The 20,246-nt window shown below is 42.6% G+C and overlaps 3 protein-coding genes across 11 annotated transcripts in view; 2 read left to right on the top strand and 1 right to left on the bottom strand.

Moving 5' to 3' along the window:
- col4a2 (collagen, type IV, alpha 2) overlaps positions 1-7,542 on the top strand; it is a 50,714-nt gene extending 43,172 nt beyond the window's left edge. For both annotated transcript variants that reach the window (XM_020089776.2, XM_020089777.2), the window contains 15 exons: positions 78-259; positions 645-708; positions 800-874; positions 966-1,073; positions 1,195-1,302; positions 1,403-1,474; positions 1,887-2,012; positions 2,172-2,288; positions 2,721-2,882; positions 3,553-3,651; positions 3,753-3,899; positions 3,990-4,106; positions 4,538-4,729; positions 5,828-6,114; positions 6,329-7,542. In XM_020089776.2, the coding sequence (XP_019945335.1) occupies positions 78-259; positions 645-708; positions 800-874; positions 966-1,073; positions 1,195-1,302; positions 1,403-1,474; positions 1,887-2,012; positions 2,172-2,288; positions 2,721-2,882; positions 3,553-3,651; positions 3,753-3,899; positions 3,990-4,106; positions 4,538-4,729; positions 5,828-6,114; positions 6,329-6,583 (2,111 nt within the window). In that variant the 3' untranslated portion in view covers positions 6,584-7,542. The remainder of the gene's footprint in view (positions 1-77; positions 260-644; positions 709-799; positions 875-965; positions 1,074-1,194; positions 1,303-1,402; positions 1,475-1,886; positions 2,013-2,171; positions 2,289-2,720; positions 2,883-3,552; positions 3,652-3,752; positions 3,900-3,989; positions 4,107-4,537; positions 4,730-5,827; positions 6,115-6,328) is intronic.
- Positions 7,543-7,995: 453 nt separating this feature from the next.
- On the bottom strand, positions 7,996-12,090 carry rab20 (RAB20, member RAS oncogene family). 2 transcript variants are annotated; one of them, XM_020089786.2, is made up of 2 exons: positions 11,901-12,090; positions 7,996-9,125 (listed from the first exon to the last, which is right to left on the bottom strand). In XM_020089786.2, exons 1-2 carry the CDS (start codon positions 12,088-12,090, stop codon positions 8,536-8,538), a joined length of 780 nt encoding a protein of 259 aa, XP_019945345.1. In that variant the 3' UTR covers positions 7,996-8,535. The 2 variants fall into 2 exon arrangements, with proteins under 2 accessions (XP_019945345.1, XP_069388979.1); XM_069532878.1 differs by having other exon boundaries at positions 9,671-11,901.
- On the top strand, positions 11,701-20,114 carry naxd (NAD(P)HX dehydratase). Of its 7 annotated transcripts, XM_020089778.2 has the most exons (11): positions 13,888-15,068; positions 15,183-15,650; positions 15,910-16,060; positions 16,161-16,206; positions 16,297-16,385; positions 16,778-16,886; positions 17,849-17,899; positions 18,072-18,176; positions 18,278-18,398; positions 18,542-18,665; positions 19,624-20,114. In XM_020089778.2, the coding sequence occupies exons 1-11, from the start codon at positions 14,555-14,557 to the stop codon at positions 19,772-19,774; spliced, it is 1,929 nt and encodes a 642-aa protein (XP_019945337.2). In that variant the 5' UTR covers positions 13,888-14,554; the 3' UTR covers positions 19,775-20,114. The 7 variants fall into 7 exon arrangements, with proteins under 7 accessions (XP_019945339.1, XP_069388975.1, XP_019945340.1 ...); XM_020089780.2 differs by lacking the exons at positions 13,888-15,068; positions 15,183-15,650 and adding an exon at positions 11,701-11,827; XM_069532874.1 differs by lacking the exons at positions 13,888-15,068; positions 15,183-15,650 and adding an exon at positions 12,238-12,376.
- The last annotated feature ends 132 nt before the right edge of the window (positions 20,115-20,246 follow it).

Here is a 20,246-nt window from a genome sequence, read left to right as displayed (position 1 = left end):
CAGTCTGACATCAGCAACTCCTTCCTTCTCTCTGTCATCCCAGGCTTCTCTTTCTTACATCTTACTCTTTCCTCCAGGTTCTAAGGGTTTCCCCGGTTTCCCTGGCAAGGAGGGAACTCATGGTTTACCTGGAGATCCCAGCAATGAGAAAGGATATTACGGAGATCCAGGTGCACAGGGGCTCCCAGGGATAAAGGGAATGCCAGGCCCCACTGGGAATCGAGGAATTTCTGGTTTTCAAGGAATGCCGGGAAACAGGGTGAGCAGAACCATGCTGAGAAAATGCATGCAAGTGGCCCCCAGTGCTGATTAATATGTCCCAAAAGACACTCACAATTTCAAAGTTCAGTTTACAAAATGTTTTCTGTGGCTCTGGGGAGTTTTCAAATCAACGAATCAATAAAATGTGAAAAATGTACGATGCAGTGTTTGTGGACCCATACTAGAGGATAAAGCTCTCAGCATATCTCGGCCTCTTAAGTTTGACCATTCTTCTTTAAATCTGTCCCCTGTTATTCCCCCGTCATAATAAATTCCTGGAGTAAACCTTCTAATGTCCATTTTATTTCTTTCACCACAACATCTCAGGTTAAGTGATGTATTTGCAACGATAATTAATTTCATATTCATGTATTCCTTTTCAGGGAATTAAAGGAAGTCCTGGAGCCTATGGTGCATCAGGAGACAAGGGAAGGAAGGGGGTCATAGGTACAACCTCAGTTTTAAACTCCACACCATGTGGGATTCAGCTTCCAATTTTAAAATCACTGTGATAAAATATATTTGAACACTCTTACAGGTGAAAAAGGTCCTAGGATAGACCTTCCAGGACCCACTGGACTGAGAGGAGAGGATGGCTTCCAAGGAGTTCTCGGTACATGCTCATGCAGCTTTATTAATTCTTCTCTTTTGTTGATCGCACCTGTTTGCATTCTCATCCTTAATGTTGGATACCCTCCTGACAGGCCAAAAAGGACTGATTGGATACACTGGGGACAGGGGTGCTGCTGGTTTTGATGGCATTGAAGGGAAAAGAGGAGGTCCAGGTGATCCAGGAATATCAGGACACAGCGGTAAGAGATTTTATTCACTCACACATTTCATTTTAGATATATCATGGTATTTATATGGTATGTATTATAGCAGTATTGCACTGTAATCACTCTGAACCATGTACATTTTGTTTTTCTGCAGGCTCAGATGGGCAGAGGGGAACTCCTGGTAACCAGGGTCAAAAAGGCTTTCCTGGAATTCCTGGAAAAGATGGACACCCGGGTTTTCCTGGGTTTCCAGGCAACAGAGGTAACAAGATCAGATCGGTGCTAAGTCTTTCTTTTCTCCTAAAACAAAATACTTGTCACTCCACCATATGACTCCATCTGATCTGTGCAAATGTTTGCAGGTTTCCCTGGCCTGAAGGGTCTTTATGGATTACATGGACTGAAAGGACAGAAGGGTATCCCAGGAACACCGGGTATGACAAGAATTTATCCAAACCATCCCTTTGTGTATCTATCATTACTAGAATAAACCATTAATGTTTAAAATACTACTTACAGAAAGATTGCTTACAAAAGAAAGGACAAAGAAACTCTGTAACCAGGTTCAATATGAACACACAATTGTTTTAGTTATTTCTCATGAGATTTCTCAGTCAGTCAAATCTGATCAAAACACACCTACGAAGTCTTGATATAAAAAATTAGCTAAATTTGTGAGATGTAAACTTATAATACCTACATTCATTTAACTTTGACTGTTGCATTTTTCAGTTATGAGTATTTTGTTTTCTCTTTTTTGTTTTTTAGAGAAATACTTTAAAGGAAACATGCGCTTTTTCAGTTTTTCTTCATCATGTGTATTTGTTCTGGCCATATTCTTCTCAGGTCTGGATATCGTTGGACCAGCTGGGGAGCCCGGAGTCAAAGGAGCGAAGGGAGAGACCGGTGACACCAACAGCCAGCCGGGCGTTCCTGGAACTGCGGGTTTGAAAGGCTTCGAAGGACCTCCAGGTCAGCCACTACTCTGCTACATTCTCAGGGCCCCCAGTTTGACCATAGGCCTTCAAGCTGCTGACATCTCACTGATAGAATTAATGATGCTCATAATGTATGCTGCAATGTGCTTGGACCACTTTGAGACTTGAAACATCCCTTGTTTCATTTGTTCAGGTGACCAGGGTCATCCTGGGCCACCAGGATTCCGGGGCCCCATTGGACCAGATGGGACCCCAGACAGACCAGGAACCAGTGGGGACCCTGGTTTTATAGGACGTGAAGGATTACCAGGTAAGAAAATGAACAGGAAACGTCAATCCAAGTGACCAGGGATCACTTTGGTACATTGGAGCACATCTGTTTTTCTGCTTTTGCTACAGAGAATTTAAAACATTTTCTTAGATCAAATTGATTTTAACAAACCTTATCTCACACCCTTTACACCAGCATTGAATTTTGTGATTTTAAAACAAAAATGTACATGCATTGAATAGAAATCTTGCCTGGAGAAATTTCCAACTGTTCTCGATTAGTTTCAGGATTGTGATTCAAAGTGTTATTTTGATATTTTTACTTAAAGTCAGAGAATGTTGATTGTATATTATAATATATAATATAATATTTGTTTGCTGAATCTGCATAATTTAAGCATCAGTTTGTGTTAACTTTGAGCTCTTGGTCATTTTATGTCTATTTATCAACACTAAATGATTTGTTCCTCAGGTTTCCCTGGACCAAGAGGATTTCCCGGCCTGGATGCTCCCCCTGGAGAAAAGGGCATATCAGGATATAATGGGTTTCCTGGAGTCCCTGGTATAAAAGGATTTAAAGGAGATCAAGGATCATTTGGATACAGGGGGCCTAATGGTGTTTCTGGGAAGAAAGGTATGAATGAAATATTGAATATTTTCAAAGTTAAGTATTTACCAGAATGTTGCCTTCAAATGACCACAATACCATGAGTGCCATTTCTTAAATAGAAGGTTTTAGGATGAATTAAATTTCAAATGCAATGACAGATGATGAACGGCATACATTTCAGTCTATTCCATTTGGACGATATGTGATATGATGGAATAAATAATCAGTATAATAATATATTGTAAAATGACAACAATATCATTATGTTAGGATACTTGAACATTATTGTATCACTGATTGTATGACTACTTTATGGCAGTTCAGTGTTTTTGCAGTTAATGTTTGTTTAACCTTTGAGTTGAGTTGAGTTTATTGCCGTTCTAACAAACCTTAAGACCTCAGAACATGTTTTTGTTGAGTTCATGGTGCAGGACAGACAGGGGTCAACGTTCAACACAGCATCCTAATACATTTTTCAGAATTAGAATGATAAAATATTAGTTGTAGTGTCAGTGTTTTAGAATTCAAGAGTCAAATAACCTGCAAATATTAAAATATACAGAATAATACAAAAAATTGCAAAGAAAACAGTAAGCGATAATATAAATAATAAACTTTGCAGTGCCAAAGATGGTACACCGGTGCTGTATATTGTTGTTTGATAAAATGATCTGCAATCTTTTCTTTCTTATAGGTGTGAAAGGGGAGCAAGGGCTGATGGGAGTTCCTGGTATGACTGGAGTGAAGGGAGAAAGAGGACCAGCTGGTCCAAAAGGAAATACTGGGGAATCAGGTACATTATGCACTAATATACCAACTGCTCATTGGATATCATGTATCTGCAGCATATGTGCCCTTTTGTGTTTGTCTTTATGAAATCCATCCCTGCTGCAGGTTACCGTGGGTTCCCAGGAAGCCAGGGTCCTGCTCCAGTTCCCGTCAGAGTCCCAGGAGAGAGGGGCCTTGCGGGACCACAGGGTATCCTTGGACCGATGGGGGTTAGAGGGGAAATAGGGCCACAGGGTCCTCCTGGTGATCCAGGTCAGTTATTCTCATAAAACCAGGCTGTTGAGCATCTCTGAGTGAGAAATGTCCTGCTCAACAACATCCACGTCACCGCTTACTTTACAGGTTTCGTGGGACCCATTGGGCAGAAGGGCATGCCGGGGATCAGTGGAACACCAGGAACATCTGGATTCCGTGGAGAAGTCGGACAAATGGGCCACCCCGGTCTGCAAGGCATGGAAGGTGTGTCTGACTCTGTGGGGCAGTTTAGGATTAGGTTGATAAGCCTGGATTAAAGGCTCTAAAGTAGGTGAAGAATTAAGCAGGGAACCAGTCACTGAGAGGGTTGTGATTGTTATTTTTTGTGAGAGTTGTTTCAGGGAATGAACAATTGAGCACTGAAATGAAAATGATTCGCAGTGAGCTGATGACTTGAATGTTCCTCAAGACCAAGATGTTGTATTAAATAACATTTTAGACGATGAAGTTGTCAGAGTTTGAGGGTAAACTGAGTAAACATGCTATTTTCAGATAAGGAAAAGCTTACAATGATATAGGTTCAAATCTTCAAATACCTATTATAAAAACATGTTTTGTAACTGTTTTTGGATTGGATATTATTATTAAGAAGAATTAGTTCACTCTGCAAAAAACACCTCCTCATTCACCAACAGGTCACCGCGGCAGCCCTGGAAACCCTGGGTTACCTGGCATGGCCGGCCGCAGTGTCAGCGTTGGCTACTTACTGGTGAAGCACAGTCAGTCAGATCAGACGCCCATGTGTCCCGTGGGTATGTCCAAACTGTGGAACGGCTACAGTCTGCTGTACCTTGAGGGCCAGGAAAAAGCCCACAACCAGGACCTCGGTAAGTTGGGATGGACAAAAGATTTATTTCATTTCTAAATTCTACAAGTTACAAACAGTTCTGGAAGAATAAAACACTGTGTTATCATATACCAGTGTGAGTGTCTTATAGTGCAGTCCTGTCAGAATGCATTCATTCTTCCCCACATTAAACTGCTCTGACATGATCCAGTGAACTAGAAGACGCACCAGAGTGGTCGGCCTCATCGGTTCCTTCTGCTAGTGGTTAGTTAGTTCGATAGTTTCAGGGCATGACAATATTTCACATTTCAAGTAGCGCTAACTCACTATCTAATTAAAGTTTGCCAGCCAGGACAAGCCTGCTCTTAGCTCTGCCAACCCACATGGCTGGAAAACATTAGCAGCAGATGTAATGCTTACTTTAGTTTTCAACATTCTTCCTCTTACAAATAAAAAGGTGAAGTCATAAGTTATAAAATGCATGAATAGCTCAGTTCATTCAGGGGATTTTCTGCAGTAATTTTGTCTAATGCTAGCTTCCGTTATCTTAACGTTGGTTTATGTTTATCTGGGTTTATCTAGATTATGATTTGCTGTTCCCCCTTAATTTTCAGTTCTGGCTCATTGGCCGCAAATTTTTCAACTTTTAATTCCCAATATATGTTTAAATACTAGGATTATTGCCATGGTCATCCAAACAAACATATACTGTAGTTATATAAGTCCATCCCATTCTAATGAACTGAACATCTCAGGAACATCTTGAAGGAATGTCATTCAGCTTGGCACAAAGGTCAAAAGGCACTCGTACTTTATCAAAACACTTTTGGCGCAGTAAGTCAAGAATTAATATTCTAAAATTGACCAACTTTCATACATATGTCTATTTGGATAAAATAGTGAAGTGACATGAAATGAAAAACATTTGTTTAACACCATATTTCCTGCAACTTCACCGGTTGCCGGAGGCATACATTCATGACATGGTACCTTTAGTTTATACTTTCAATCCTTTTTAAATGTGAAATGATATACTTCCTATCTAGGGTCATTCTTAGAATGTGTATGAAATGTGTCATACAACCAAATCTGTGTTGTCTTTTTGCAAAGTATAATTTGGCCTATTCGTCCTTTTCAGGTTTGGCCGGCTCTTGCCTCCCACGCTTCAGCACCATGCCCTTCCTCTACTGCAATCCTGGAGACCTATGTTACTACGCCAGCAGAAATGACAAGTCCTACTGGCTGTCGACAACGGCTCCTCTTCCCATGATGCCCGTGGAAGAGGGAGACATAAAACCATACATCAGCCGCTGCTCGGTGTGTGAAGCTCCGTCGGTTGCCATCGCAGTCCACAGTCAAGACATCACCATCCCACAGTGCCCTGCCGGCTGGCGCAGCCTGTGGATCGGCTACTCCTACCTCATGGTGAGTCCTGATTTCATTTCTGGAGTTAGAAGAGTAATCTGCTGCAGCCCCTCTTTTCAGCCTCTGTCTGAAACACTTGGTTTTATCTCCTGTCTTTTTTCAGTTTTTGACTGTACAAGGCAGAAACGTATTCACTGTTATTTCCATTATTTTCCATGTTATTTATTGAATGTTTGGCTTCTCCTTCCTCCCCCTCTCGCCTTTATGTCCACAGCACACAGCAGCAGGAAACGAGGGTGGAGGTCAGTCCCTGTCGTCGCCCGGCTCCTGCCTGGAGGACTTCCGCACGACACCGTTCATCGAGTGTAATGGAGCCAAAGGGACGTGCCACTATTTCGCTAACAAGCAGAGCTTCTGGCTAACCTCCATTGATCAGTCATTCCACGCTAACCCAGAATCAGAGACGCTGAAAGCAGGCCAGCTCCTGGCACGCATCAGCCGCTGCCAGGTCTGCATGAAGAACTTGTGAGAGACCAAACAGACACAAAAGAAACTGATCCTTCCGTCGCCGGTGGTCTTGTGTAATCTCTCTATCCATGATATACGAAAACCACAGATTTAGATCAATGCAAATGGAGCAAAAATCTCTCCCACAGAACTCAGATATGAAATGACTGTGTGATTCCTCTTTGAGTGAAATGTCCCATTGTAGATAAATCAGAAGCCCCATAACGAAGCCAACAGCCTTATGGGAGAAGTATTTTATGTTAAATGTGGATTGGTGCTTACTGTTTTAACTTATTACCTCAGCTACTATGACACAGATCAGACACCGTACAGCTGAACCAAAGATGCCTGTGTGTATGCACTGCTTCAGTTTATCTAGATGTTTTTATTGTTTATAGGGTTTACGGCCCGCCATAAAACCACTGACCCCGCTTCTCAGCCATATGATGAGTGTTGTCTGCGGTGTCACTATACTGCTTTTATCCCAAAGCTCTTACAAAAAACTATTTTTAGAATATGCATTTACTTTATCCGACTACTGCAAAAATAGCCCACAGCTCTTTATTTTTCATGCACCGAATGTTCATACAATGCACTGATTCTCTTTGTATTTAAACCAGCCGAACCAACTTGACCCAGTTCCCAAAGAGTTTTAAATGTATGCCTTATCTAACATGACTCATGCCACACTCATTTCCCTTTGCAAATCTACTAATTATTTAACCGCTGCCAACAGGACAGAACGTAAACAGCCTCGATCAAAGGTCTGACTGCAGCAAGTCCTCGGTCTGGTCACTGATCTGGGGTTATTAGTATTTTACCCAATTTACAAAGTAGGTCAAATGTTCCACTTTATCTACATTCACTTATTTGGAAATAAACAGTTTGATGCAAATGGAAAATACTGACTTGTTTTAACTGCAATGTAATTATTTTATTTTCATTTCATTGGAATGTAAAAAATAAATATTGTTTGTTATATTGCTGTGTCACTTTTCTCACACGAGCTTCTGTCCAAACGTTTTTCAGACATTTTCCAGAGGAGAGAGTGAAAATGTCCGAGTCATTTGCCCCACACGTTTTTGCTGAACCTTTTGCCCGACATCCCCCTCGTGAAAAGTCTGGAAAATGGCAGAGTGACGCCATGTGAGAATAGGGCATGAAAGTTTGCAGGAAGCGAGTGGGTGTGTTGGTATTTTTTTAAACACAGCTGATGCAAAACTAGAGGAACACAAATATCTCAGGACGAGAAAGAGATGATGCCAACAAAGACTTAGAAAGACTGGATTTGAGAGCTTTTGGTGATAAGGATTAAGGTCAACACTGGTGTCAATGTGTTGTAAACAAAAACATGTAATTTCAGCAGCGGATTTCAAACATTTTCCAGAGTTTGTGTCTGAATACTGAATTCTTAATCTGACAGACCAGGCAAACTGCAAAATAAAAATCTTTATTATGTAAAAATTCAACAGGGGTTTTTACTATTTACACTCATTGAAAAGGTTCCACAAGTGGCAATAATATATAAAGATCAGTAAATAAAAGAAGTGTGATTCATCAAAAACCCCTTTAGGTTCAACTCTAATAAACACAGTGAAATGTGCCACCCAACTAACAATTAGTGCTGTTAAATTTCAATTTTAAAAAATAGCAGTGATTGACTCGTGCATTATTTTCCCACAGACACATCTTTGGGATACAAGTGCAGTTTTAGTTGAAAGTGTGGAAGGTTTCAAAAAGCACAGAGTAATGAGGAAACATGATTTACAATCTTTGAAAAGGAAATGTCTCTGGACACTGAACTTTTCTGATCATCTTCATAGCATCAAAGTGTGTGTGTGTGTGTGTGTGTGTGTGTGTGTGTGTGTGTGGTCTTAATCAAGGCAAATAATTGGTACCATCACAGCATGAATTTGGTGCTTAGACCAACCTGTTGACTGTCTTTTGTTAAAAACAAGTCAACAAAAACAGATTCTAGCAGCAAGTCGATCTGCTCCGCCTGTTGCCGGCCTCCAGGTCGACTGTGGGAGACTCTCGGTTCTCGTTTCTCTTCCTCAGGATGGAGGGCAGCACCAGATCAAACAGCGTCTCAAACAAAGCGTCCACGTTGTAGCCCGTCTTGGCACTCGTCTCAAAGCACATTTTCTCTGGGGGCAGGCTGCTCTTGTCCTCCAGGCCCTTGTAGCGCAGTATTCTCCCATACAGAGCCACCGCATCCTCATGGGTGACCTGTTTGTTTAGGATCAGCCCAGAGAGGGACGCAGGGGAGGCCGGGGGTGTTGGGCACGCGGACAGCATCTGTGGTTCTGTCCTTTCCTCTTCACACTGGGTGTGATCCTCAGACACTCCAGTTGAGTCGTTGGACAACTGGGCTTTAGGGTCTGTGAGGTCAGCCTTGTTGCCCACTATGGCGTAAATGCAGTCATGGTTAGCGGTGTCGGTCAGGGACAGGAAGCGCTCCTCCAGCTCAGCCAAGCTTTGCCAGTTGGTGACATCGTAGGTGAGGATGACAGCCGACGCACCTCGGCAGTACATGGAGCCCAACCCGTGGAACTGTTCACGACCTGCGGAGACAAAGTCACATAAACAAATGGTCATTACGGCAACAACTGCAAGAGGAGTAGATGAGAAAAGACACAGCGAGAGATTGTGCGAGACAGTCAGCTGTTTGAGCACAGAATCATCCTTTGTTCTTGAAATATTTGGGATCCCTGAAAGGCGACATTGTGTGAAAACATTTCCACTGGGGGCATCTGGTGGTTACCAGTTGTTAACTAAAACTAATGGAATGTGATCTGCCTTTTTCACAGAAGATACTTCAACATGTCACAGCAGGAGAAGCACAGGTGTAAATACAATGGAAAAACTGCTGATTTCCATTTAGCTGCTTCAGTTTCAGGTATTTTTCACACTAAGACACAGTGTTGATGTTATCAGTAACGCCTATGTTTGCTCTGATAAGACATGCTAAAATGTTTTCTGAGATAAAGGCCAATACAACCGTACTGCAGTAAATCTGTTGGTTTCTGTCCCCTAAATATTTTTGTTTTATCAAAGATCAAAAATCTGAGCACTATTTCCTGGGAAAGGTGTGAAAATGCTTTCTCACCATATTTCACAATGTTCAAGAAAATGAACACAAAAAAATCCAGTATCTGGTCCGGATATGCACAAAACATGTAATGGGTTATTTCTTGGCCCATGTCCCATCTTTCCAACATTGTTCCTGGAAATCTAATCAGTCGTTTTTGTGTAATCTAGCTGGAAAACAAACAAACAAACAAACGGACAGGGACCAAAACATGTAAACAGGGTAATAAAAGATACTCAGTTTTGCATATTATTATCTTACTAACTTTGTCATTCTCTTCCCTAAGTTGCCTCCGGAAAGCAGTATTGCAGATAAGTTTGGAAAAGGCAGTTTAGAGCACAGGGGAGTCAAGTCTTCCTGTCATCACCCTGTCATGTGACTGTGAAGAGGAAGAGGGTAGTCACTTTTTAAGGCGGCATGGAGCTTTGCAAAGAAACTGTCAAACTTAAAAGGGCAACGTCTGTAGAACTGAAAGGGATTTCGCCAGGTTTCAAAATGACAAGCCAAACGTCTGACTGACTGTCAGCCTTATCACCATCACTGTGTCACAGCTTCCGTTTTGTTGATACCGTCTCACAGTTTGATGAGTCAGCACTGATCTGAGAATTCTCCCCCACACTGACTAAGAGAAATAAAAGCTGCAGCCTCCTGTCACAGGTCCTGGAGTTAGGGATCACAGGCCAGAAATGGTTTTACTGGTAACATGGGCCTTGTTTCCTTATCTCTGTGGCTCACTGACTAGCTCTGTGAAGTGTGTATTTGCCTAAGAAGAGTTACAGTAATTCATGTTTACTCAATACTGGAATGTAGCGCAGTTAGAGGCTTTATACATCAGCAGAAATGTACTGTTACTCAAGTCACAGCAGATGGAAAGACCCTGATTTGGTTACTTCATGAAATTTTTAATTTTACGACATCCTCTGGGTTGTTCGGGGACAGAAGTTCAGGAGAAGCATGTGTGTGACAAAACTTTCATCGCAGATTTCCAAAGCCAGGATGGGCGTGTTAAAAATGTTTTTTCTCAGGCTACCAGAAATTAGAATCAGCAATTTAAAAGTGACGTGAAACTAAAACATGAAATTGACTTGATGAGTGACGTGATGGCTGTTTGATCAACTTACAAACAGATCTTTGTTCTTAAGAAAATGCTTCAACCTTTTACTTCATTGCATCATTTATTCAAATTCACTTTAAGTTATTTAATATATTCAGTTATACGATTTCACTCTAAACAGTTAAAAGTTGAATATCAGAATAGTAGAATATTTTTTGGGAGAAATTGAATCAATTTCCAATCTCTTTTTATATAATTATCATAATTTATTGTTTTATATTGACAATTTTATAACATCGTGTGGCATTACCCACAAATACATAATTTGCTATGAATAGTAAAACCTACTGGAGCATATGTTATTCATCTTATTACAGTTAAACGTTACAATAAATGAGTGTTAAACAGTTTCTGTAAGATTAAAAATTAAAGCATACGACATAGCATTATTATTCTGGGTAATACATTATGTGTCCTTGTATAGTGTTTTTTGTTGTTGTTTGTTACACAATGTACTGTTCTGCACTTGCTATAGCAGAATAAAGTATGTTTGATTTGACACAACATACTGACTTAATTTTAAGGCTTAGCTTGACATGAAGCCAGAAGCCATTGTTTATTCTCGTTAAATAATCTGGGTGGCGACAATAAATATGAAACAGTAAAACCTAATGAAGCCCATGTTATGTATCTTACTAACAGTTAAACTGCAGTTTCCATTTCTGAGAGATAAACTTGAATTTGAGAAAAACGTCCTCATCTGCTCCTGTATTAATGACCGCAGGTTTGAAGGTTTATGAAAACAGGTTAGTGTGACCTGGTGTTGCTGCAGAGGTTGTGTGGCTGTGCACAGATTCAGAGATTAGATGTGAAGTTGTTTCTACAGCTTGTTTGTTCATCAGTGAGCTGGCTCCACATGTTGTTCTCCTGATGTGTTGACCTGGACAGTTGTCATGGATCAGGACTCTACGGGACATGTTGTCACTGAAGGTAAATAAGACATGTCCAGCAGCAGAGCCACAAGTTCTCATGACTCATGACTCATGTCATGAGAACTGGTGGCTCTGAGCAGCGGTCACATGCCGGTGATTGTCTCAGGTGGCGGGATCACGCGTTTTCAGGTGAGTAAAACGGGATAAGAGTTAAAAAAAAACAGACTGTGAGACAGAAAAGACGAAGAGGGGAGGTCATTACCGGCTGTGTCCCATATCGAGATGTTGTAGGGCCCCCACTGCTTGAGGAAGAACGCCCCTCCGACGGTGCTGACGGTGTCTTTAAACTTCCTCTCCGTGTACCTGTGGAGCAGCGACGTCTTCCCCACGTTCATGTCCCCCAGGAGGACCAGCTTCACGTCGGGCTTCTTCATCTTCGACACCTCGGGCATGGTGCTGGTGATGCTGCCGGGGGACAGGGGAGGGAGGTGGGGGGGGTAGAGCTCCCGCTTTCCTATGACTCGTGGGAAAATAAGTTCGGGTCTAGTTCGTAAAACTTGCTCCTCGTTTCGCACAAGTTCCTCTGACAGACGCCATTCCCCGCAGCGAGGCTCGGTGAGGACCCGTCAGAGCCGCTGCTTCAGCCTGGACCTCACAAGTTACTGAGGTGAAGCAGGAAGTAGGTGAACAGGCGAGGAGTGGGGAAGCTAATCCTCGAGTGCTGTCTGGTAGGCAGAGGTAGGAGGGTTTCCCTGCGTGTTGTCTGGGTCATCGCCACAGTTTCTACCAGAGTTTATTTCTAACACTGCCATTAACAGTGTTATTTAATTATAATAATATGATAATAGTATTTCTCCTATTTTATTTATCCTTTATTGTGATGTATTTTTCAAATGACCTGCCCTGAGTGTTGTCTGGCAGGAAGGTTCGTCTGCGGCTGGTCCAACATATTTTTTATTTTTGTCATAATGTTATTCTGATTTTTATCTACTGGGGCAGGTTAGATGAGATGAACGGTTCACTAGCCATTTATGTTCCACAGTGAGATAGACATTTGTTGAATAACTAGGTTGATCTCTCATTTGTTTTGTATTTCTTTCTTGTGGATTCTAAATTATTTTGTGACATCTGATCTACCAAGGTGATATGTAATAAACCGTACCTAACTTTTTTTTAAAACACATCCCGCAAAAAATAAATAAACAAAGAACAATTGAGCGGAGAAAAGGAGAATTCAACCTGTCGTGTTAATATTATATTTATCCAGTGGTATTATCAATTTCATAGTCAGAAAATGAGTGTTTGTATTATTGAAAATGACTGTGTCCAAAAGAGGAGGACATTTCTACTTTGGAGATGCAAAAAAAGGTATAAAAGTATAAAAAAGAAGGAAATAACTGTCTACAGCCAAGTTTGGGAGTCATGTTGTTTATGTATTACTTTATTTGTACCTGCAAGGCAAAACTCAGGGCACAACCCCCTCGAGCGTTGAGCCTGGTTGGTCATGTTGGACTTGTTGTTTTTATACATGAACTTTACTGTGACACAATTATTTTACTTTACCACAAAAAACTGTGAGGACAGAACTTCTTCAGACTTCTGAAATCCACAGGACAGGACAGGAGAAAAGCCAAATGAGCTTTTCTACTTGAGAGGCTCTTGTCAATATAACACAACACTATTATTATTATTATATATGAATGTACGGTGTAATATTTTATATTCTGCCTTTTCCATGCAGTTTTTTTAATCTTAGGATTTTAGATTCAAGATTTTAAACAAATTCCAGCTTCGTTGTGCTGCGTTCATGTTGTGTGGTAAAAAGGAGCAACATTTTAAAGATAAATATCTTATTCCCATTAGATAATTATCTTGAAATATATATTTTGGGGGAATTCAGGGGCTCCATAGAAAAACGAAAAATCTAACATGTATAAAAAAAAAGGCTGCACAAAATGGAGTGTGTGTTACTTGTAAGAGTGCGATCAGTCAGCATTGTTGTTGCAGTGAAGCAAACCTGGAGGCCGTTAGAGGAACTGCAGCTTTAAGTCACTTCCGCTTGGCTCCTGGTTTGTTGACAGACCTGTACAGTGTGGGATCGTGGAGTGTCCGAGGAGGCTGTAAAGGCACCATAAGTTTCCCCCTGCACCGCGGAGCCTCATGATCAGAGCCGTGTGTCTGCAGCTGTCAGCGGGGAGGCGCAGATCCAGTGTCGGTAAGAGGAGGCAGAGGAGTCAGTGTCTTGCGGGGACAGAGGTGACAACATGCCGCAGTACATCCAGATGTTCACCTTCACCCTCATCACACTCACACTGTCTATTCTCGCCACACACGTGTGTTTGAACAGGAGAGGTAAACACGCAGGGGAGCGAGCCGACATTTTACTCCATAGCTAGTTAGCTTAGCTTCTGTTAGCTACATGTTGGTGAAGGGTTGATTTGGGTCTCTAGGACCCCGCAGACACCGGGCATGGGCGGGGGAGAAAGGTGAAGTTGCCCCACCTCCCCCTCCCCCCTCAGGACTGATCAGAGGTCAGTTTCTAAACGAAGCCAGTGGAGGGGGAGTCTGCGTTCAGAGATCAGGAAGCCGATCCCCGGTCAGTTTATCCCCAAGTACCGTGCGACGTATTTAGCTAAAGACGTAATAGGCCACACGCAGAGGACTAGGTGTTAGCTAGCGTACAAAGAGTTGATGTGTGCAGGTTAATGTGATGGTTGACAACTTGTTAGCTGTATTCAGTCCCTGGGAGAAGACGAGCGGGCCGGTTCGTCGGTGTTGACGGGGCTCGGGACGGCAGCGCCCCGCGGCTTTGATGCGGCGGAGAGCCAACATCCAGACGTCCGTCATAATCCGCAGTGTCAACACCTCCGTCCAAGTCCGAGCGCCGCTGGGCGGTGAGAACTCCCGGGCTCCGCCATGCAAGCGAACACGACGCGGGGCTTCTTGTGGTCGGACGTGGAGACGAGGACCCTGCTGAACATCTGGGGGGAGCAGGACATCCAGGCGGCGCTGGACGGAAACTTCCGAAACAGCTTCGTGTACCGCGACGTCTCCCGGCGGCTCGGGGCGATGGGGTTCGAGAGGACGCCGGAGCAATGCCGGGTGCGCATCAAGAGCCTCAAGAGGCAGTATCTGCTGGCCAAGGAGGGCAATCTGCGCAACAACGGCCAGTATCACAAGATCTGCAAGTTCTACGAGGCCATGGACGGAATCCTGAGCAACCGGCCCGCTCTTGACCCCCGGGAGTTCATGGATGGCGGGATGGGAGGAGAGGAGGCCGTGGATGGCCTGGAGGAGGATGGAGAGGACGCCCAGGATGTTTACTCGGACTGCACAGGGGAGTGTCCTTACCCTGCAGAGACTGAGGTGAAGCTGGAATACCCAACCATTCCCATCCCGATTCCAGTTAAAGTGACAGCAGGGAATAACAGTAAGTGATCCCTCCTTCTACTTCTCTTGGATGGATGCAGACTGTATGTTGTTAATCATTTATACCTCAACTATCTGATGCATCACATAATCCCCCGCACTCTCTCCACTCAAGGCACCTCAGTGAGGCCACACAACAGCACCCAGTCCACTACTAACGTGCCACCCAGAGCACCCAAGAGGCCGAGGAAGAGGCGTGCAAACTTCCCCATGGAGAAACTGATGGAGCAGTTCCTGGAGCAGAGCGCCCAGGCCGAGGACAACTTCTACCGCATGGAGGAGCAGCGCTTGCAGGCAGAGGACCGCCGCAGAGAGGCCGAGCACGCCAGGGAGCTGCACATGCTCCAGATGCTCGGCCAGATGTTCTCCAGCATCTCCACTTCCTCCTCCTCCTCCTCAGCCAGGGCCAGCTCCGCAGCCACTCCCTCCAAGACGGCTTCCACCCCTGCCCGTGCGCCTGTGTTCTCTAGTGCCTCCCCGTCATGTGCACGTGGCCTCTCAGGTCATCTCAGACGTCCTTTACCCCAAACAGACTGTTACAGCCAACAGAGTCAACTGTTGGAACCAGATCCCCAGGCATTAGGTATTGGTTTTGATGTCATGTGTGCAGCGGGGAAGTGGAGTGTGTGAAGAGGAAATTGGAAATTACAGGCGTGTCAGCTGTCGTGTGAGCGCTCAGTGATGGAGCTGTCGCGCCACATGTTAATTTAGCCTTTATCTACCGTACATTAGTTTGGTTTTAATTGTGTATTCATTGTCTTTGCTGCCAAACTTTTGTCCTCGTGTGTCCATGGAAAGTTAAGACATCGCTTATCTGCTGACTTATCTGTTTATGCCCTCAGTGTTTGAACGCTACTACAGCTTGGGGTCTACCTCACACAGCGGCATGGACGATGAAATCATCTCCCTAGTAAAGAGCATAGTCCCCCCACTGACGTCCAAAAAGCACAAGGGACAAGCTGGACGTATCGGGATCATTGGAGGATGCCAAGAGTATGTGACACAAAGACCAAATCCTCCTCAATAGAAACATCATCCCTCATTTGTTATTCTCTACATTTGTCCCAACACTGTTTCTCTTCACCCCCTGAAGCTATACTGGAGCCCCATACTTTGCTGCAATCTCTGCGCTGAAAGTGGTAAATACTCGTTCTGACAGATTTGGCATTCACTTTGAAGAGACTAAAATTATCGTCTGACGCTGTGACTGTTTTTTTTCTCGTCTCCAGGGGGCCGACTTGTGTCATGTGTTCTGCACCAAAGATGCTGCGACTGTAATCAAGTCATACAGCCCTGAGCTTATAGTTCATCCTGTTCTGTGAGTACAGGATCATTTCTGACAACAGTATGATCATTAGTAAAAGGAATAGTGTGTGTTTTTTTATCAGTGGCACCTGTTACTAAGGAAATTAAAACTTTGATTAAAAAATAAAAGTGTGGTAACAATTTCTATGATGCCTATATTCATCATGAAGTATAAAAACTATTAATTTGCTTTCAGGAATACATTATCAGAGTTGTATTGTGCACAATGGTTGTCATAGTGACGATCCATAAGCATGTGTTATTACAAAGGCAGGTTATTTATACACAAAGGAAAGTGAATGACTTTTGGAAAAATGAAAATAACCAGGGTAATACACAATAATGTGTGCATTCAAACACATCTAATATGTATGTGTTTGTGTGTTTGTGCATGTGTCTACCAAGGGACAGTCCTAATGCAGTGGAGGAGATTGAAAAATGGCTCCCGAGACTGCACGGCCTTGTGGTGGGACCAGGTCTAGGGAGAGAAGACTTATTACTGAAAGCAGCTAAGGCACGTGGGAAATATTCACTCTCTCTCTTTCACTCAAAACAGCGTCTTAGCTACTTGTGCATCTAACATGACAAAAGATAAGATAACATATCCTCCACTCAGCAGAGCACACACATCCACCAAGTCCCCTTAAATTCATCAAGCCTCAAAGCTGTGCCAACAAAACAGTTCAGATCACAAAATCATAATCTCCAGTCCAGATGATGAAACCACATTTGCTAAATCTGAATTTTTTTATTTGGATCCTCGCCAAATTACACGCACTCATAGATAACAGTTCCCAAACCATTCCTGGTGTTTCTCATCAGAATGCATGTATTATTTATTAAGTCAAAATGTCAAAGAAATACCCTATCTCACAGTTTTAAAAGAAGCAATTGAAAAATTTCTGCGTCCGCCCATTTGTTGGGAGCCACGCCAAAATGTACTTGGCTCGTGTCCCGTCCTTCCATCAGGTTTAATGGATTTCAGTTCAGTAGTTTTTGCATAATCCTACTGACAAATGAACTGGGTTGAAAACAACAATCACCGCCTAAGAATTGTTAGAGAGATCTGTGATTACTTTAACCTGTGCACCACAATATAACACGTTTATGATCTAGAACTGAGGAGAGTGTAATTTGATTTCCCAGAAAACATCAGTAAAGAGCACATGTGTTTACCCACTACAGTATGTAGATGTGTGGGATTGTCAGAGAGATGGGAGAAAGATGATGATTATATATTTCTGAGAAAAAAGCACATGAACCCTGCTGCTGATGTTTTTAGCTTTGACCCATCAGTTTGTTGTGGAATGTGACTGTGTAGAATGAGGACTCGGGTACAGTATAGCAGTACATAAACATGTGGTTTAATGCAGCCTAAAGAGAATGTTAGTTGGCTTGTTTCATGTTCTACTACATAAGTACATAGGATTATATATTTATTTTTTTTCTAGATAACATTTTTTCTCACACTTTTAGGAGGTGATAGAGAAGTCGAAAGCAAGAGATATCCCTATAATCATCGATGCGGTAAGTTCATCAAATCATGTTTCAGCTGTTGAGCAGATGGGATTCACTGGATTCATGGTGTGTGTGTGTGTGTGTGTGTGTGTGTGTGTGTGTGTGTGTGTGTGTGTGTGTGTGTGTGTGTGTGTGTGTGTGTGTGTGTGTGTGTGTGTGTGTGTGTGTGTGTGTTCAACAGGATGGATTATGGCTTGTTACACAGCAACCATCTGTTATTCAAGGGTACGAGAAAGGTATCCTCACACCTAACTTCATGGAGTTCACGCGACTATATGAGGCACTGGTGGGTCCCTCCGCAGAGTCCAGTCGGTTACTAGCTGACAATCAACACATGATTGTGTATGTTAATGTGTGTGTGTGGCTTTCTGTGTGTTGCTGTGACAGCACCACGAACCCATGGACAGTAGTGACCATCAACGCAGTATCTTGCAGCTCAGTGTAGCCATGGGCAACCTCACTCTGGTGCTAAAAGGAGAACAGGATCTCATCACAGATGGCAGTAAAGGTCAGTATCAAGCACATCTCGTCAGTAAAAACACAACTTCATCAGACATGCTTTAACAAGCTTTCAGATTTCCCATTGCTACTTAGATGTGTAAAGAGACACTCTTGTTTTTGTCATCTCAAGTGGACACTTGTTGTTTTCAGTGATCTGGTGCAGTGTTGAGGGCAGTGGGAGGAGATGTGGCGGACAGGGCGACCTCCTGTCTGGATCTATGGGAGTGCTGGCTCACTGGGCTCATGCTGCCGCTGCAACTGGAGGGGTCAAAAGGTGAAGACATGTTTGGCTGTGTGTGCTCTGTGATTTAAAGGTTCAATGTGAAGCATCTGGTGACATCTAGTGGTGGCGTTGCATGTTGCAGCTGAATACCCCTCACAGAGAACCTGTGGGAGCCTTCAGTTGTCATAAAAATTCAAAAGGTGTTTAGTTTGTCCAGTTTTCTTTAAAAAAAAGATGTTGGCCTCTGTAGAAAGGACCCGCTTTATTATATCTAATAAAAGATATAAAGGGCTCGTTCTCTGTAAAGAAAACAACAATTTGTACAATTTAAATGAAACACACTAGTGAAAACATCAGTGGGATTATTTTCTATTCAATTTCTGCCAATAAATCCCTTTCACCTAAATCTTACACACTTGCTTTTAATGGTAGCATATAACACACCGGTGTCTGTACATGTTTCAGCACATGATCTTATTTCTGCAAAAACTACAAACTTATGGTAACTACTTCCAAACGGTTTATTTTGTACAGACCTTCACAGCATCTATTGGTTTGCACTCACCTCGCAATGTTATGAAACTCAAATTGCTACGTGTTTAAACTTGCTTGATCATCCCAGATAATATTTAGTGTGTTTTGGAACTGAGATTAAATAATTTATTTGTTGATCGACAAAGAAATTATCCTTAACTGTTTTGATTGAGGACATTTTCAAGCCGGAACAATTAGGATGATGCTTTGCCTTATTTATTCTTCCTGTTTCTCCTAAATGAAAACATCACATTTATAGAAGTCCCTGTGGGAAACTGGTGGACAACCTAACTGAAATCTCCAGTTTCAGTTCAAATACATTGCTATTGTCACGTAGGAAACTTGTCGGGTTGCAAACCGGAAGTTAGCGGCTGAAACATGCAAACATGCTTTTTGTCACATTGCAAGATTAAATAAATTTCCCATATTTGTGTTGTTTTATTTTAAGTAAAACCATAATTTGTGTCTTCTTCAGTATGAATCCATCAGTGGTTGCAGCATTCGGAGCCTGTTCGCTCACCAGGCAGTGCAACAGTCAAGCATTCCAGCGACACGGCAGATCCACCACCACCTCGGACATGATCCCGGAGATTGGCTCGGCCTTTAAAAAGCTATTTGAAAGCTGAAAACAATCAACTCATGTCAAACTTGTTTAAAAAGCTAAAGATCCATACACAGTTTTGCATTCTTAAAAGACTGGTAGTAGATCCTGTGGGTGGACGGGATGTTCCCTAGTTAAATTTGAAAGAAGGTTACAGAGTTGTCTCCTTTTAAAAGACAGCGCTGGAAATAAAACACACACACCCACTTGTTGGATGAGGTTCATTAAATACAGGAAAACAAACAAACCAACACTGTCTCTTCCGTCCGTCACGTAGAATTTTAAATGCATTCACCAAACATGCCCATCAAAGACACAGAGAACCTAGACACCTGTTTGAACTTTGAAATAAATAATAAATTATAGTTTGTGTTTTGAGTGACCTTTTTTTAAAAACACAATCCTCCTCATCATCATCATCATCATCATCACAGTTCGTTGTTGTTGCCTCATGGTGGCGATGTTGATTTATGGAAACACTTTTGTTACGTTACTAT

This window comes from Paralichthys olivaceus, chromosome 10, assembly GCF_024713975.1.
Source record: "Paralichthys olivaceus isolate ysfri-2021 chromosome 10, ASM2471397v2, whole genome shotgun sequence".
In the NCBI taxonomy this organism is placed as follows: domain Eukaryota; kingdom Metazoa; phylum Chordata; class Actinopteri; order Pleuronectiformes; family Paralichthyidae; genus Paralichthys; species Paralichthys olivaceus.
This window is presented reverse-complemented; position numbering and strand designations above follow the sequence as displayed.